Below are 18,625 nucleotides of genomic sequence, written 5' to 3'. Positions count from 1 at the left end.
TGTCATCAAGTTAAAAGCTGAATATTAAAATACATGATAGATTGGAAGCCTTGCCAGGGTTGATGAAATCACCAACAGGACATGTGTCAGGATGTCAAGTTGGCTAATGTTTATTTTCACAACTTACTCTATGTCTAACATCTGTTCTGTAACACTGTAATTTATTCTTGTGATTTATTCTTGCATGTGGAATAAGGGGAAATAAATTGCTTGCAACAGTCAGTTGATTCATATTTTTCTGTGAGTGAAAATTTCCTGTACCCCGGTGTGCGTAACTTTAAACTTATCAATGGATTTATGTGAGAATGATATGGATGAAGTTTAGTTCTGATATTTGTATGCTTACCAACTGAGATAATCCAACTAAAGGGGTTTTCACAGTTAACAAACTGAGATAATCCAACTAAAGGTGTTATCACATTTAACAAACTGATATAATCCAAACTAAAGGGGTTTTCACAGTTAACAAATTGAGATAATCCACCTAAAGGGGTTTTCACAGTTAATAAACTGAGATAATCCAACTAAAGGGGTTTTCACAGTTGACAAACTGAGATAATCCAACTAAACAGGTTAAAGTTCAGGTTAAAGTTCAGGTCCAGTATTTTGAGTTGATTCAAATTCATGAAGTCTTGAAAATTCAAATTTAATTTGCTTTATTCTTTAAACAGTCAATATTTGTATTATTGACAATAAAATGTAAGACATTGTTTGAGGGTGTACTTTTATACTTAGATATTGTTGATTGAATTCTAGATACATCACCATAAACTTTGATTACTGCATCGATTTTCATTAAAATCCACTTGTAGTTGCACGGTCCTGACAGAAATATCAATACCATTAGAGATATACATAAGAATTATTTTATTTTCTTTTTGACAGATGAAGAAGTTTTATTTGATAATCCAATAATCATCAGGAATTAGAAGTATTTCTGTTTACTCACTGATTCAAGAAAGGAGTGAAGATGTAATATATGGACTTTCTTAGTCTAAAACAACATGATCTTGTCACTGTTACTGTCTCTGTTGGATTTAACCAGTGAAAAAAAAACTAATATTTTTACACAACAAAAGAAATCCCAGATCTGCAGATATAAGGACTCCATTCTCTTTCAGAATGTACTGTCAGTTAGTCAGCATTGCAGTTAATTCAAGTCTGAAGTCTTTTTACATAATCACTGACTATGTTACCTTATAATCACAAAGTGTCGTATTTGTTCAACATGTCATAGTTTTCTTTTCCTCTTTCGTCTACCCCGGACTTGACTTTTTATGAGCAATTCAGCCGGTGTTTCTAGAAAAGCAGAGGACACTTACTCTACCGGTGCACCTGGTCCATGCTCCCAGTTTTTAGTGGAGTCTGAGTTGCTCATTTACTTTTGTTACTTTGTATGTATGATTTTATTTAGTTACTTTATGTTCTTTGTTGTGCATGTCTGTTTTCCATGTCTGGTCTTTGTCCCTGGATTACATTCTTTTGATTTCTGCTAGAATCTTGGTTCTCTTGATTACTTTTAGAACCAGCAGCTTTATTTTTTTAATTATGAATGATTCTTTCATTCATGCAGATGGTTTGTACCTGTGTGTTATTTTCAAGACCATGTGACTGCACACATTCATGGACATTATAATTTATTTCGATTGAAATGTGACATAATTAAAAAAAGGACAACACCATTCGTGACTCTTGACAAAATCTTCATGTGAGACCAGACAGGATAGTCAAGGATATTAAAAACAATATCTTGTCCCATCCCATCGGGCTCACTGCTATTCTAGTTAGATTAATTTCTGTGTCAATCTAAATTCATTGGTACAACTTAAAAAGGTATATTGATGTAAAGGGGATGCTTCACATGTTAAAACTTTTTGTACTTATCTCTTATCTTTGGTAGTTTAGGGATAGTCTTGTTTGTTAACTCATTCCAATATGATGGCAGATTAAGATGGCCTATTTAAAACTGGTTTATGGGACTTTAGCATGATAGTAATTACAATAAAGGTTTTTGTAGATGATTTTTGTCACAGATAACAGCTTTGATTACACTTGTTTCAGCATCTAGTCCCATGTGTTAGGTCTGGACATTTACATAATGAATGTTAAACTAGTTTGTTCATAAGTAAGTAATTAAAACAAACTCAATGATTAAATAACCAGAAAAAAACACAAACAAAAAACAGAATACATGTACCTCCAATTTTTTTTTTTTACTTTTGACTTTTGGTTGTGAATTTATTTGTAGACATGTGTTATGATTTACTCCCTGATTAAATCTCTCAAATTTTCACTTAATTTTTTTCTTTCCTGAAAGCTGATGGTCTGCAATATTTTCCAATAGGAAGAATGAGTGACATTGTAATTATGATGTAATTAATCAGCTGCTGCAGACAGAATGTTAATGAGTATGCGGTTTGCTTCTATTACTGAAAGTAATTAATGGAAGGACTCTATGTCATATGTCCTTTTGGTATCACTAGAGATCTCTGTCTTTGAAAGCTTCATCTGCTGAGGTAGTGTAAAAGTACTATTGTCAAGTATTCCTTTAAAATATTCCTTACAAGGAAATTGTATTTCATTGGTTGATTTCATAAGGAATGAAATTGATATTAACATAAACATCTGTTTCATTTAACAGATGTTCAAAATTGGTTTAATTGAAAATTATTCAATATGTTGTCAAATATTGATTAACTTAACACCTTAAAGATATCTAAGAAAGTGTGTTTAAAGGGAAATAACTCTATTGCTGGGAGCTGAAGTCATCTTAATAGATGAATTAGAAAAGAAAGATGAAATCTTTGTTGAGCAACTTGTGAATTAATGAATTTGTTAGTAGGATACTTTAGCTTTAGGGATATAGAGATGGTCTGGTTATACTCAATATAATAGGATGTTGAGAGGTGTAAACATTATTATTATGTTGACCATCCTCACATTATTGTCCTGCTACAGAACAAATGACATTATCCAGGGTTAAAACTGATAGACTAAGTCTTGTGAACTGGGAATTTGCTGTTTCATTTATTCTAAAGTTCAAGTGATGATTTTGCTACAATGTACAATACAAATACCGGTATAATTTATGGATAGCCAGCCAAAAACAAAAACAAAAATTAATAATTAAACCCCCCCCCAATAAAAAATGAATAAAAAATAGGGCTGTCCTATGGTTTTATACAAACAAAATCCCATTTTCACAGCTTTGTATTAAGGACATTCCTGATAATATGAGATATACTGTAAGGTCTTGTCTCAACCTTATATATACATACCCTGATAATTAAATCATACTTCAGAATGTCAAAAGATTTTACTGATTCAATTCTCAGGACCCCCACCATCTTTATTTTTGATGTAAATGAATTAATGAATATGTCAACAAAAAAGCTCTGTGTGCTATTAGTCTAAAAAAATACAAATGAATTTGTTGTATAGGGAAATCTCCTTGACATACATGAAATTTTAAATTAATTTCCATTTTTTGTTTCAATTTTCCACATGAATCAATGAGTTTAGCTGTTTTATATCTGTATAATGGTAAAGCTTCACACATTGACGAATGAGAAGAATCAATTCCATAGTAGATTGAATATGTGTCATCCTTGCTTAATCTTTATCTTTCAACATTAACAATTGAGCAGATTATATAATCTTGAAGGCAGAAACAAACTTGAAATTAGAATTGGTAGTGCAACCATTCTTCAGTAAATAGCTATAAACACAGTAGTTGGTAGATATTGGCTTATAAATATCTTAATGAAAATCTCACACTATGTAGAATGAAGTGCCATCAGCATGACATTTTGCAAATTAGTGCATGGGGAGTGTTTGATACAAAAATAATTCATCATTTGATTTTCCAATTTAAGCTGTTAAAAACTTTCACAATGGTAGCAGATTGAACCATGTTCAAGGTTCCAACCTTGTATAAATCAGCAGGGGTTTTTAGAAGTTGTTCTGCTTTTTTTTTTACAGTGCCTGGCAAAGAGTGAGATTTCTAAAATTTTATACATTATTGATGGTAACAAAACCTAGTCTATTTCATTATGTGTTAGTGAAAATTTAAACTGATTTCAATTTGAATGATAGACAAAATAAGTAATGGGGTTCCATGACAACCTTCTTTTAAAAGATTGATGTTCAAACTGCTGAAGAAAAAAATAACTTTTGTGGAGCATAATGATGTTTATATATTAGCCATTTGGGTTTATAATCATGGGATAAAGGGCTTGTAACAGTAGGTTAAGTAGATTATCTGTTTAGATGAACTGAACACAATATAGTGATCAACCCTGTTTTGGTCTTATTTCTTGTGAGAATCTGTGGATAAAACTTAAGCTACACCTATACCTATACTTCAGCTACACCTGTACCTATACTTCAGCTACACCTGTACCTATATTTTGATGTTTTACAGCTGTATCTATATTTTGATGTTTTTTTGTCTCCTAACAACTGAATACAAATCTAATAAATCGACAACTTTAAGAATTGTTTTTTATTACTTTTGGGTTGGGTGTTTTTCACAGCAATTTTCTGTGAAATGTTTTTCTTAGAAAGTAAGTACCTAGTAACCTGATTATAGAGTAAACATTAGTTCACACCTTTTAAACAAATAAAATTCAGGTTAGAACATTTTGTATACATCATGGTGTTCTTTAAAATTTAAATCAGCTTTATAAAGATCATGCATGTAGTATGTTGTTAAATGCTGTTCTGGTTGCACATAGCAGGCATGGTTTACATAGGTGGTCATTAGACTTCATTAACTTTTGTTTGTAGTGAATTAACTGATAAGATGATGTAGATGGTGGAAAATTGTATATCAGAGGTATATAACTGGGTAATTACAAGTTCATGCTGATTATAGTTGCTGGATACAGACAAGGAATACTTCAATTCTAAGGGAGATACTGACATAACTGATCTCTTACTTGTCAATATTTGAATCACTATGCAGAGCATTTTATATTGAAATAAAAAAAGAATAAAGATTTGAGAGTTACCTACCTGTTTTTGATTTGTTCCAGGTGATTAATTTGAGAACTTGTTTGTCTGTAGGGTCTTGACTTGTAATAAAGTGCTTCTGAAATAGAATAAAATCATCAATTTAGCTCAATCTGCAAAACCTCATTAACAATATATTACATTTACTGCAACAAACTAGTCTCATTTCTACTATATTTTACAAATACATTTTGGTGATATGAGTCCTTTTGAAATACAAGCAAATTGTCAATTATTGTATGGTGGATGGTAGGATTATTATGTTGTATGAAAAGCCTTATGCTATGCTTTATACTGAATCATCTAGTATACCAATCCTTGAAACCATTCCATACAATATATTGCAGTATGCCATAGAAGACAATAGTTGCCTGTAGTAAGTGCTAATTTTGACATAGTGCACTACTGACAAGGGAGTTGTAGAATAGTCAATTAGTTCTCAGTGGTTTGTATAACAGTGTCAATTTGCCCAGTTCTAACTCAACATGTGAAAACTACAATTATGGTTTCTGGATTATGTCTTTTATACGAATAATTAACTAATAAGGGAATATTGAAATGTGCCGTAAATTATAAGTCAAATTTGGTATTATACTATGAAGCTGTTTTCTTGGTGAAATGCCATTCAGAAATGATAATAGTAAATGAGATGGTTTCCCATAAAAATAGATTAATTGGTCCAGTTCTTGGGGTTTCTTTTCTTCTTCCTACTGAAGTCTGATACACAGAAATTTCATGCTTTTGTACTCTGATGAAGGAGAATGAAAGCCTCATTTGCTCTTCATCTTAAAATTGCTTGTTAGTAGAGAGTACATTGCCTCAAACCTTATATGTCCTTTCATTGTGTCAATAAAATGTGTTATCATTCAAACTTGAGCTTGGTGTAACTGTGACCCAGTTGATTTATAGACTTGATTTCTTGCTTTGACTTGAATTCATGGATTACATGGAATGTAAAGATGAATTAAATGAATCTGGGATAGATGCACCAGGAATAAATGGATATGTAATAAGACATAAAAATGTCTTGGTTCTGTTATTTTCATTTTTATCTTGTGTAATCCTCTTACAGTTTGCTATACATACAATATCCTCAGGAAATTCCAAGAGGCCAAAGGTATACATACAATATCCACAGGAAATTCCAAGAGGCCAAAGGTATACATACAATATCCAATGGAAATTCTAAAAGGCCTCATCAAGGTATACATACATCTAATGGAACTTCCAAGAGGCCTTAAGGTATACATGTGATATCCACTGGAAATTCCAAGAGGCCTAAAGGTATACATACAATATCCAATGGAAATTCTAAAAGGCCTCAAGGTATACATACATCTAATGAAAATTCCAAGAGGCCTTAAGGTATACATGTGATATCCACTGGAAATTCCAAGAGGCTTAAAGGTATACATACAATATCCAATGGAAATTCCAAGAGGCCTAAAGGTATACATACAATATCCAAAGGAAATTCCAAAAGGCCACAAGGTATACACACAATATCCAATGGAAATTCCAAGAAACCTTAAGGTATACAAACCATATCCAATGGAAATTCCAAGAAGCCTTAAGGTATACATACAATATCCAATGGAAATTCCAAGAGACCTTAAGGTATACATACCATATCCAATTGAAATTCCAAGAGACCTTAAGGTATACATACAATATTCAATGGAAATTCCAGGAGGCATTAAGGTATACATACCATATCCAATGGAAATTCCAAGAGATTTTAAGGTATACATACAATATCCAATGGAAATTCCAGGAAGCATTAATGTATACATACAATATCCTATTGAACTTTCAAGAGGCTTTAGGTATACATATGATATACACTAGAAATTCCAAGAGGCCTTAAGGTATACATACAATATCCAATTGAAATTCCAAGAGGCCTTAAGGTATACATACAATATCCAATGGAAATTCCAGGAGGCATTTAGGTATACATTCAATATCCAATGGTAATTCCAAGAGGCCTAAAGGTATACATACAACTAATGGAAATTCCAAGAGGCCTTAAGGTATTCATACAATATCCAATGGAAATTCCAGGAGGCATTTAGGTATACATTCAATATCCAGTGGAAATTCCAAGAGGCCTTAAGGTATACTTACAATATCCAATGGAAATTCCAAGTGACCTTACGGTATACACACAATATCCAATGGAAATTCCAGGAGGCCTTAAGGTGTACATATGATATACACTGGAAATTCCAAGAAGCCTTAAAGTATACATACCATATCCTCAGGAAATTCCAAGAGGCCTTAAGGTATAGATACAATATCCAATAGAAATTCCAAAAGGCCTCAAGGTATACATACAAGTAATGGAAATTCCAAGAGGCCTTAAGGTATACATACAATATCCAATGGAAATTCCAAGAGGCCTTAAGGTATACGTACAAGTAATGGAAATTCCAAGAGGCCTTAAGGTATACATACAATATCCAATGGAAATTCCAAGAGGCCTTAAGGTATACATTTGATATCCACTGGAAATTCCAAGAGGCCTAACATACATACAATATCCAATGGAAATTCCAAAAGGCCTTAAGGTATACATAAAACTAATGGAAATTTCAAGAGGCCTTAAGGTATACATACAATATCCAATGGAAATTCCAAGAGGCCTTGAGGTATACATACAATATCCAATGGAAATTTCAAGATGCTTAAGGTATACATACAATATCCAATGGAAATTCCAAAAGGCCTCAAGGTATACATACAACTAATGGAAATTCCAAGAGGCCTTAAGGTATACATGCAATATCCAATGGAAATTCCAATAGGCCTTAAGGTATACATACAATATCCAATGGAAATTCCAAGAGGCCTTAAGGTATACATACAATATCCAATGGAAATTCCAAGGGGCCTTAAAGTATACATACAATATCCTCAGGTAATTCCAAGAGGCCAAAGGTATACATACAATATCCAATGGAAATTCCAAGAGGCCTTAAGGTATACACACAATATCCAATGGAAATTTCAAGAGGCATTAAGGTATACATATGATATCCACTGTAAATTCCAAGAAGCCTTAAGTTTACATACAATATCCAATGGAAATTCCAAGAGACCTTACTGTTATTGTTATTTCTATGTTCTGAGATGAACAACCCATCAAATATTTCTGATTCCTTATACTATGATATAAGGCTTGTAATCCTCATTCAATAAACAATTAAATGGTAAGAGAAGAAACATTGAAGCTACGAAGAACAATATTCTCTAGATTAAGAAAATAACATTGGTATGCTGTATTAAAGTGATGATGACAATTATTTTTTTAAGCTGTGCTTGGGTTAGGTCTGTTGGCTTTATATTACAGACTATTGGTGTTACTGATATTGTTAAAATTACACTTATTCCCCTTCAATAAAGCTTTTGTCTATATGTATGTCTTTCTGTCTGTCTGATACACTATTATATTATTTGGTCATGTGATTATCTTGACATATGAATGTTTATAAATGCTTGCCTTTTTATTTTTCTGATTGGAAAGTGTTTGAGCAAGTGAAAACATGTTAAAATTCAGAAAAAAAACTTTCAACAATAAAAGATAGAGTTGAGCATTGTCACTTTGGTCTTGACATTAAAAAGTTTGCTGTATTCATTAAAATTTTGGCCAATTGTAGGGGCTTTCACCCATCCAGAAATGAATGATTTTTTTATTTAAAACAAGAATGATAATTATGTGTACCTTTTGGAAGTCCCTTGGAGACTGGCAAAGAAAGAAGGTTTCGGATTCTTCTGTATATATGAATTGCTTTATCAGTATTTAATGGAAAAAGATTTGATTACAGTGGCCAGTGATTCCTCTGAGATCTGATAGTGAAACAAAAGTGATTATTTCTACCATAATGGGTACATCTATATCTATTTATGGATTTGGCTGATGCTGACAAAATGTTTTTTATTACAATCTTACAATGATGTAAAAATTCCTGTACTGACATTAAAAGCTCTTTCATTGTGACTTTTCACTTCAACAATCTTCTAAACTGAATCAATTACATCAGCGCCACCATGTTTCCTTGGGGAAATCAGAAGCGTTACAGTGACGGACATTGATTACAGGAACACGTAAAAATCACTGCCAATTTTTTATGCAGCAAACAATTTTCATTGGCGGTTTGTTGTTTTCAATCACTCAATTTCATGTTGATAATTGCTAGTTAAATATTCAGCTAAGTGGCATTCTGAACTTTACATTGGTTAAAACTTACATGTAAATAAATTTGAAAACATCAAATTACTGGTAAAGAAATGTTCTGGTTTAAACTTGTTTTTTTTAATCTTTATTGTGTGGGAAATTCATCCTAGAAAATGTGTTATCCATTTTGACTTGAATTAAATTACAAAAATTCTCACTGTAATGGTGTATCTGTGATAAACTTCTGAATAATTCTAGACACAACCACTCCAAACACTCACAAGATAACTTTCTATTGTATTTGTGCAGAGAAACTATTCATCTGGTAGGGACGGGAATTAGATCTCTCCAATCTGACTCCTCGTAAATATAATTATTACCAGACCACTAAATGATGTAAATTGAAATCTTCATGTGTTTCTTTTGACTTTGGACCACTTTGATATGTCACTACCATTGTGAATTAATGTGAATTAAGTCTAATTTACTTATTACTACAATTTTCTTACTGTCCTCAGAGAAAACTGTCAACTCTGACTATGTGTCTTATAGAAACAATGCATTCAGCTGATTCATATTTGAGACACAATATTCTCTCTATACGTCTTGATTTACCTTTTTCAAATGATGTCCATGAGTTAACTTAGGTCTGGAAGATATAAGTGTTTTAGTTGCTTACTAATGCCAAGCTAACAAAGTTTTTTGTCATTTAAATGTATCTGTCTGTCTGTTTACACTTCAGGGTTTGATTTTCATTTAGCATGGGGAGGTTGTAAAAATTGCAGAACCATTTTGCTCATATCCAAGTGCTCCTTTTCCATTTCATGCATACTTATTGATAAGATCACAATGACTAGTGACTGATAAAAATTTACCAATGATTCTATTTAACTTTTAAAATTGAATATTACTCTTTAGAAAAGTTTTGTGACCTTCATATTTCACTATTTCAAGTCTTGAAGCAGAAATTATGACCCTAAACCTTTCACAAAGTATTCTATATCACCTATTCCAGTCATGTATTTAAAGTATGTCAAGTTCTTAAGAAATGTGTTAATTCATACAGAATGTCTGATATGAATAGCTTGTTAAGACTTTTCTGGTTCTTTTCAGTCAGCCTGTTGTTGACTTTCTTCAATTACTGTTTCTTTTTTTTTTCACTTATGTTTGCCCATTTAGTCTCTTAAGAAAAATGTCAATTTCAACAATATATCAGTTAGCAGTTTCTGTGTACTTTAACTAGGAACCAATTATAGAGCTCTTGTCAGTGATTACATGTGTCATTCATTAGAGGTATTATTGTAGACACAGATTTATACAGCTTTTTGACAAACCTACTTTTTATAAATGAAAAGAAATGGTTTACTTTGAGTGAATACGCTTTCTCAGTTTGGTTTTCTCAAAATTGGTGCAGTATATGTTTAGATTTGCATATAGGTCACATGATAATCGCACAAGGACATTCATTTTTGTAAGGCAGAGGCAGCTCCTTATGGCATCTGAAAATTATTTGGGTTAAACTATGCTGATAGCACTGGCCAAATCATACCATGTTTAAAACCAGAATCGTCTGAATTTAGCTGAAATATTGCTGCTCGGACGTTAAACCCCAACAAACAAACAAACAAACATTAAAACCAGAAAATATTTGAAAACATACCTTGTTCACTGCTGACAACTTAAATGTGTACCTTGTTCTAGGTTAGCAAGGAAATATATGCTCTATAATAGACAATTTATATTTGATTATTGTGACTTTGTAGAGAAAAATGCTCTATCTTTGCTTTATCATACATGCTTCAGTACTCTACTTAAATATATGTAAGTATATGGAACATATAAAAAAAAAATGACAATGAACTCATAGTATGTATATCCTGTTTCCTTCATATAATCCTGTTTTAAACTGATACTTAAAGTTAGCAGCCATGTTCTGTAGAAATTTTGTTAGATATGTGACCCAGTTATAACCAACATGATATGAAATAGTGATGCTTATTTTCTACTTCTGTTTTGCCAGATGTAAAGGGGTTCTGTATTTTTAAATCTTTCTTAATGCCTTTATCTCTTCTTTTAGTGTTTCATGTATGATCTTCTGTAACTAACAGTTTTCTGGACTGTTTTTTCTTAAACCCATATAGATATTCAGGGTCTCAGTTTTTAAATTGAAACAATCATTTTTTACACAACAGAAAATTCATACTAATAACTGGTGTTGTTTTTTTTTGTATATACATGTAATGTACAGATTTATCATGACTGTCTTGGGAAACTTATCAATAGTAGACATGACTTATAAAAAATTCACAATTGATGACAAACTTTTGGGACATAATAATGAAGTGATGACACAATAGAAACCATTTCAATGTTTGCATTGCATAATCATAAGCGCTTTAATGGTAGATTTTACCATAATATGAAGTCCATTGAGATTTTAGGTCTTTACCTTTTGTATAAAAGTGGTATGGAAATCAGATGTATGACATTTTTGTCTTGATATTGGTATTAATTAAGAGATAATATAACTTTAGAGGCAGACTATGAGCCTCCTAAAACATTTCTATATTATAAACAATAATGTTGATAATTGTGATAACAGTTATTGGTTTAGATGTATGATATACTGTCCTATTCTGTATAATTGTCTGTTTTAGAGATATTGTTTAGGGACATATTATCTTGATAATTTTTTGCTTTTGAAATCTTGGTAGGAATAATTTTAAAAAGTATAGTTATACATGACATAGGAATATTATTATTGTCAATAATTTCCCTTTTTACATCAGAGCCACTATTTTAAATACATATGTACAATTTTTACACAGTGGTGAACTATTATAACATTAGATTTATCTAAATATTTTTTTTATTTTTAAAGTTTTACTTGTTATCCTTTTAATGTTTTCACAGAATCCGTTAATACCATGTACATTAAGATCAAATTACTTATCCCATCCAAACTTCTGTCCACCTAAAGCATGGTGTATTTTTACATTTTTCCCCAATAGATTTTGATAATTCATGACAAACACCAATTTGAAATGAAGTATTTGTTCTCATTTCATTGTATTGTGATTCTTCATAGTAATAATGACATTATCTGATTAATAATAATTGTAGTATGTAAATTATTGCTAATGAAACTTATTCCATGATGAATTTTATAAAAAGAAAGACACTTTTGGTATAAATGTTTCCATAAACACAGTGTATATATAGTCAGAACAGGATAATGAGTCAAAGTTGTGAGAAATAAAACTATTCAAAAACAGAAAGTAATTGTTATAGGCTATGTTTAGCAAAAAAAATGTGATATATAAAAAAGATAAAATCTGCTATTGTACAAATACATAAAACAGTGTCATGGTGCTTGAAACCTTGTCAAAGATTCACAACAGTTATTCTAAATTAGATTACTGAATTCTACAGGAAGCAAACTTTTACTCTTTGATTCATAAAACAACTGTAATAATAGACATAATGGATAACAAAACTTGATCTATCAAACAATCAAGTCAACTGTAACAGAAAAAAAAAAGAATCACAACATATTGACTTCACTACAGAAAAAAATACCACAGCCATTTTATGGACATTAATTTTTTTTTTGTATTTACCTCAACCATAACGAAGGTGAATCATTAATGGATGAATTCAATTCATTCAAAAAAATTTCTTGCCTTAATCGTTTTACATGAAGCAGATTATTGCATGAAATAGGTGTAAAATTGGCAAGGAGAAAGAGAGCGTAAACACTGGCTATGTTACTAATAGAATTGTACAATTGTTTGTACATATGGTCTATCATGTTTATTTATCAGCTAATTTCCCATGGACAACAAAAGTATTAAGTTCCTTCTTTATTAATTATTCTGAAGTACCCGATAGAAATAGATGGAAATAATCACCTGAATTTCTGAGGTATATAACTGAGCTCAATGTTTTAGCTTACAGTTTTTCAGTATGCTACAGTTATTTTTAAATGTTTATATCAGACTTGCTTAGTTAGTTGTACCTGTAGAACACTATTTTAATTATTTTTCTCTCTTCCCTTTCCTTTTCATACATCTTTGTATCTTAAAGCATTGCCAGAATTATAATATTCTCCAAAAGAAATACAAGTTACAAAAGCTTATGTTTACAATAAATTATGAAACTTAATAATTATAACAAGAATAGGTATAGTGAATATGTCAAAGAGTTACCTGTTGGTCTTCAATGAATGAAGAAACCCTCAAACCACAGGGCAGGCTGCAGCTGGCCCCAAAACAACATTATACACAGGTACAGCGAAATAATTGCCTCTATATACTCAAGTAACATAAAAGTAAACTAAAGATGCAAACGAAACAAGACATACATAGGCTAGAAACTCCTGACTTTGAATATGTGCTGAAAGTGTGGTGGTGTTTAAGTACTTTTGTGTAATAACAACTGAAGTTCTTTGGAGGATTTGTCATGTTTGATCTTGTAATCAAACAAACAAGGAACATTATTAAGAGTGAATATAAATGATACAATGACTCCTATCCTATTTCTTTTAAGATTTACTTAATATTTCTAGGCTTCTGATCTCTATTTACATGTGAGGGACATACTAAGGAAGTTTTTTTTTTTCTCAGTTAACTTTCCATTTACAGAATCTAAAGGTCTAAGGAAGTCTGATTGCCAAGCCTTGTGATTGCTCAGTATGTCAGAGACATGGGATATATTTAACTCATTCTATGTTGCCTTCATCATTTGACAACATTGCCATCGTTTTCACACCTTTTCCTGTTTGATTCTTACAGGGCAATAAACAATATACTCAGACAGGAAGAATCCATCCAATTCATTTTGATCTATTTTCTAGGCAGTAATCATATTACTTGATTTGTCATTGATAATGGCACCATAGTCTAAAATAGAAGTCCAAAATTACTTCCTAGATGTAAAAATATTTGTGGTCAGGCTGTCAGACTTCTCTCAGTAATTCTATTATAGACTTCCTTTATTAATTTGTATCTAATCTTTCAGTGTCCAGGTGATGTTTTATTTTCCATTACCCATTCAAAGTATTGAGTACGAGGGATGAATACTGGAACAAATTTGAAGATTTAAAAGGGAGATAACTCTTAATTCTTGGTCACTGGACTTGACTTGACTTCACTATTTAGGCATTATACTATGAAACTGTTTTGTAGCATCAGAAATCTGTTGTACATTATTTGAGTCATAGTGGAACGTATGAATATTCCAAGACCTGAAAAACTGAAACTCTGACAGTATTTGATAAGTGTCACCATGGGACATAAAAAAACTTCCCACAAATAAAGCTTTCTTTGAAGTGCAGATGTGTAGGCCTTTGATTGTATGGACTTTTTTAGACTATAACATTTCTTAAAATGTAATATAATTCATCATTTGCATCATCGGACATCCCTTGGTAATCCTATTATAGACATTCTTCATTAGATTGTGTCCAATCCAAAAGATGACCATTTGATAGCATCATAGATTTTATGACTTTAGTAGGTGTAAAAAACAAATTTGTAATGGACAAATAACTCCGGGTAAAGTACATTAAAAATATGAAATAAAAAACATAGAGAAAAATCCAAACAAGATAAGCTTTGTAAAGAATGGCATGATTTATCAATCATCAGTAATGTGATACAGTTTTTCTTGAGAACTCAGGAATAAATGGTCATGATTTTGTCTGTTTATTTTCAAAACATTTTTTACTGATAAATGTTAATTATTCTACTAAAAATGAATTTGTTAAGAGTGAACCTCCTCCTAGTGGAAATTGGTCTGTACAGTAGAACATAAAGCATTCTAAAAGTTGAGTAATACTGTGAAATCAAGTAGTATTCCATTGTATTTCACTTGTTTGTTTGATGTTTAGTTTTTAAACTGACAAAGAAAACAAATTTGCTGTTTGCATGCAAATCTTCAATTCAGCTTAATTTACTTGGTGGCTCTGAAAACTTGAATTTTAAGAGAGCAAAAGGGAAACTCAATCTTGTTGAAGATTAACTTGTTAGATTGCTTTTGTTATGTGTAATTCCCTAAAACTGATTGCCTTGTTAAAGTTTGACATTTCAAACAAGCGTTGCGTAAGCTTTCTGAAATCCAGCCACTTTTCCTAAAGACAATTTGATTAGGTGTTAAATCAAGTTCCGAATTTTAATTTGTCGGTATTTAATCATCTTTTTCTTCTTAGACTTTTTGGTGAATTTTATCATATATTTACAAGAACAAATCCTTAAGGTTTGGAATAAATGCATGAAGAATGAAACAAGTTCTAATATTTTCTAATTTTCAGCTGTTATTTTTTGTAAGAAATGGAAATGCATTTGATATGCCCTCTAACTAAGGCTTACCATAATGATTTTGAAAGCAAACTTACATGTATTACAAACAATGGTTTATTTGCTCTTTTATAGTGAATTTGAAAAAATAATGGAAATAAAATACATCTTGATTATTTGTTCACAAAATTGTTTTTTTCTTTGTGAAACAGTTTTAAAGATAAATGAGATGAAAATTTTAAATAGGAAACTTTTAAATCCATTTTTGTTTAAATCATCAGTGTTACTAGTACATTTAAGGATTCAGTTTTTTTAAGATGATATAGAAAGTTGCAATGATATAATTGTTTAACTTACTACCACAACATCATTTTCAGTTCTGACTTGTTTTAAATGTTACTCTAAAACCATGTTGAAAAATACTTCACAAGAGAAGCAGTAAGGCCATGATTATTACAAAATTTGCATTTTATAGAAACTTCTTATAGTTTAATAAACATTATTTTGATTAAACATGAGTTCTTATTTGTTATGTGAATATTTTCCTCACATTCACGTAACAGAATTGGGTTATTACAAAACAAACATATAGATAGTGTAATGTTTAAAATTTGAGCCTAAAATGTAGTATTTATGTAAGATGATCATTACAAACCTTATTTTTATCTTCTGAAACAAGTAAAACATGACAGTAAAAAAAATTCACTTCAGGATATATTGGAAACAAAAATAGCACCAGTTTGATCTGAAATTACACTCTTACTGAATCATGTTTTGATTTTTTAGAGTAAGAGAAATGAAAATTATTTTCCTTTCCCTTTACATTTTGTACAACATTACAAGTTATTTTTCAGCTAAATGTCATCTATAATAAACCCATTCAATTAAAATATTTTTGCATTTTAATTTTAGAGTGTCAATAGTTCTCTTTCAAATTAGTATTGGAACTCGTTAGGTAATATAGACTTGAGTATGCCTTACCTTAAATTATTCAACATCGATGAAGTTTTGCATAAATCCAAACAAGTTAAGTAATAACTATTTTTTTCTCCAAATAAATTGTTAACTTTTCCTTTGTCTCCTCTGTCTTTCTTCCCCTCACTAATCAGCAATATACTGATAGTGATATTATACCAAACTTAAATAGCATTGAAACGTTTCCTTCACAATAACACCCACTTAGTCACTGTAAGTAGTACATCTTGTACTAGTTGGTATATTATACTTGGAAACAAAGAAAGTAAAAAAAAAAGTGTTCAGCTGAGCAATTTAATTTTATTTTTCCAATTGATGAGGATTCTTCTGCCAAACCAAGAAGCATTTAATATTTTTAATTTTTGCAATGTATTTATTCAGTTCATTGCAACATATCTTGTTTATAATGCATGGTGTTAGCCTCTTATCAAATAAAATTTTCAATATTTCTGAAGTATTTCATAATTTTTCAAAATACGAATTACTTTTCAAAATTTGTCTTACCTGAAATGGACAACACCTGGTAAATGTATGAAGTAAATCTAATAATATTGATATACACTGAATCTGATATGTTACCTATCTATCTAACATCCCTGCGATTGGCTTCCAACCTCAGTAACAGGATGATTACACTTCCACTAGTTAAATAGCCATATAAAACCCCCACTTATAATTGTCAAATTCTTTTACAATTGTAAATAGCATCACTGTATTTTTAATTTCCTGTCCTTATCACATTGAAAAAAGGATCTAATTGTATAGTTAAAATCTTTTACCAATATTAGAATAATATTCAGTCAAATTTCTTTTGTTTAATTAACAAATAAATAAAAAGTTAATTTCCTTACCTTAATTTAAGAAGCACAATATTTTTAGAAATAATAAATCCAAACTGATTAGTATATATGGAATCGTATGTTAACAAAATTACAAGCCATGTCTTATGCACCTTGTCAGCGACAACCTGATTAGGAACTAACACCAGTAAAGCAATATTCCCCTCTATAATGTTTATTGTAGAACAGTCTTATTGGCTGAGGAGTTATTACTGTAACAGTCCGATATCCTCACCACATATACTACTTCCTGCAGAATTCTATAGACCCTTCAGTACTGATGTTTGAGGTATTGATGTTTACCTGGCTTGGTTTGGAAATTATTCTCAATTTATTTTTCCTCCTCAGTAATTGTTTCTTACTTTTTTTCTTGCTATCAGATTTTTTTCCATGTCATGAATTTCTCTAAAATTGTCTCTATAACTTTGGTTCTTTTGCAGACGTTATCATTTGGAAATCTATTTTTGCAGAATTTTTATTTTCTTGGTTTTCCACTTGAGCTTTTTTTGCATAACTTTGACAAAGTGTTATTATTTAAATATTACTTTTTACATAGGGTCTAAATAAATTTTGGTATCATATAAGTCAGTGGTTATAATCATTTTTCTCTCATAATGTCACAGATAATTGTAAAGAATTTGATGTTTAAAAAGTATAATTTTTGTCATAGATTCTTTGGAGAAATAAGTATCAGGATCAGATTATAAACAAACAATGTGTAAAGTAGCTATGAGAAATGTGTTACCTAATATACCAGCAAAAGAAATGTTGCATTTTTATAGACATATGACCAACAACCTTTCTTTATGATTTTAGTGGGACACTGGGTCACTTTACCACACCTGATATCCTAATACAATGAACTGTAGCACAACATAGCTGTTTGGGTAGATACATTTAATGTAGTATGATAGAGGTAATTTTTATCTGGACACAATAGACTGCTTGCATATTAAACTCTGCAGTCCATTGTATAAACAATACCTCTATAGTGACATGTTTATTGTGTCTTCCCAATCACAACATTTGTTGCATTAGAAGTATTAACAGGCAGATTCTTCCAAGGACATTTCTATCATATTTGCCAGCTTTCCTGACATACAACTTTATAGATCATATTCTAATTCATTGTAATGATAATAAATTAATGTATTCAATTAAAAAAAAAATCATGTTTCTGTATGTACAAAATTATCTACATTAAGTGTCAGTCCCAGTAAGAATCAGGTAGTAGGATAAACATGGTATTAAAAAAGCATCATTTTGATAGTGTAATTTGACTATTTGCACCATCAGAATCAAGGAAAATAGACAAGATTTTCCCC

At 30.8% G+C, this 18,625-nt stretch overlaps 2 protein-coding genes and 1 long non-coding RNA gene across 14 annotated transcripts in view; 2 read left to right on the top strand and 1 right to left on the bottom strand.

Moving 5' to 3' along the window:
• The window catches only part of LOC148627294 (protein MON2 homolog), a 263,342-nt gene that overhangs the window by 102,318 nt on the left and 142,399 nt on the right, over positions 1–18,625 (top strand). The gene's annotated exons all lie outside the window — the stretch shown is intronic.
• The window catches only part of LOC148627296 (uncharacterized), a 147,295-nt gene that overhangs the window by 59,507 nt on the left and 69,163 nt on the right, over positions 1–18,625 (top strand). The window lies entirely within an intron of this gene.
• LOC148627297 (G protein-coupled receptor dmsr-1-like) overlaps positions 1–18,625 on the bottom strand; it is a 102,746-nt gene that overhangs the window by 24,873 nt on the left and 59,248 nt on the right. For 4 of the 8 annotated variants that reach the window (XM_088571137.1, XM_088571131.1, XM_088571181.1 and 1 more), the window contains one exon: positions 5,017–5,092. Coding sequence is in view for 1 of the 8 variants with exons in the window: in XM_088571181.1 (XP_088427307.1) it covers positions 5,017–5,092 (76 nt within the window). In the remaining 7 variants the exon portion in view is untranslated. Of the gene's footprint in view, positions 1–5,016; positions 5,093–10,850; positions 10,913–16,467; positions 16,609–16,965; positions 17,073–17,312; positions 17,688–18,625 lie in introns of those variants that run through there. The other 4 variants (XM_088571148.1, XM_088571143.1, XM_088571167.1 and 1 more) reach the window with 4 other exon arrangements.

This window comes from Perna viridis, chromosome 1, assembly GCF_037379345.1.
Source record: "Perna viridis isolate PV_CMFRI_1.1 ecotype Kerala chromosome 1, ASM3737934v1, whole genome shotgun sequence".
Taxonomy (NCBI): domain Eukaryota; kingdom Metazoa; phylum Mollusca; class Bivalvia; order Mytilida; family Mytilidae; genus Perna; species Perna viridis.
This window is presented reverse-complemented; position numbering and strand designations above follow the sequence as displayed.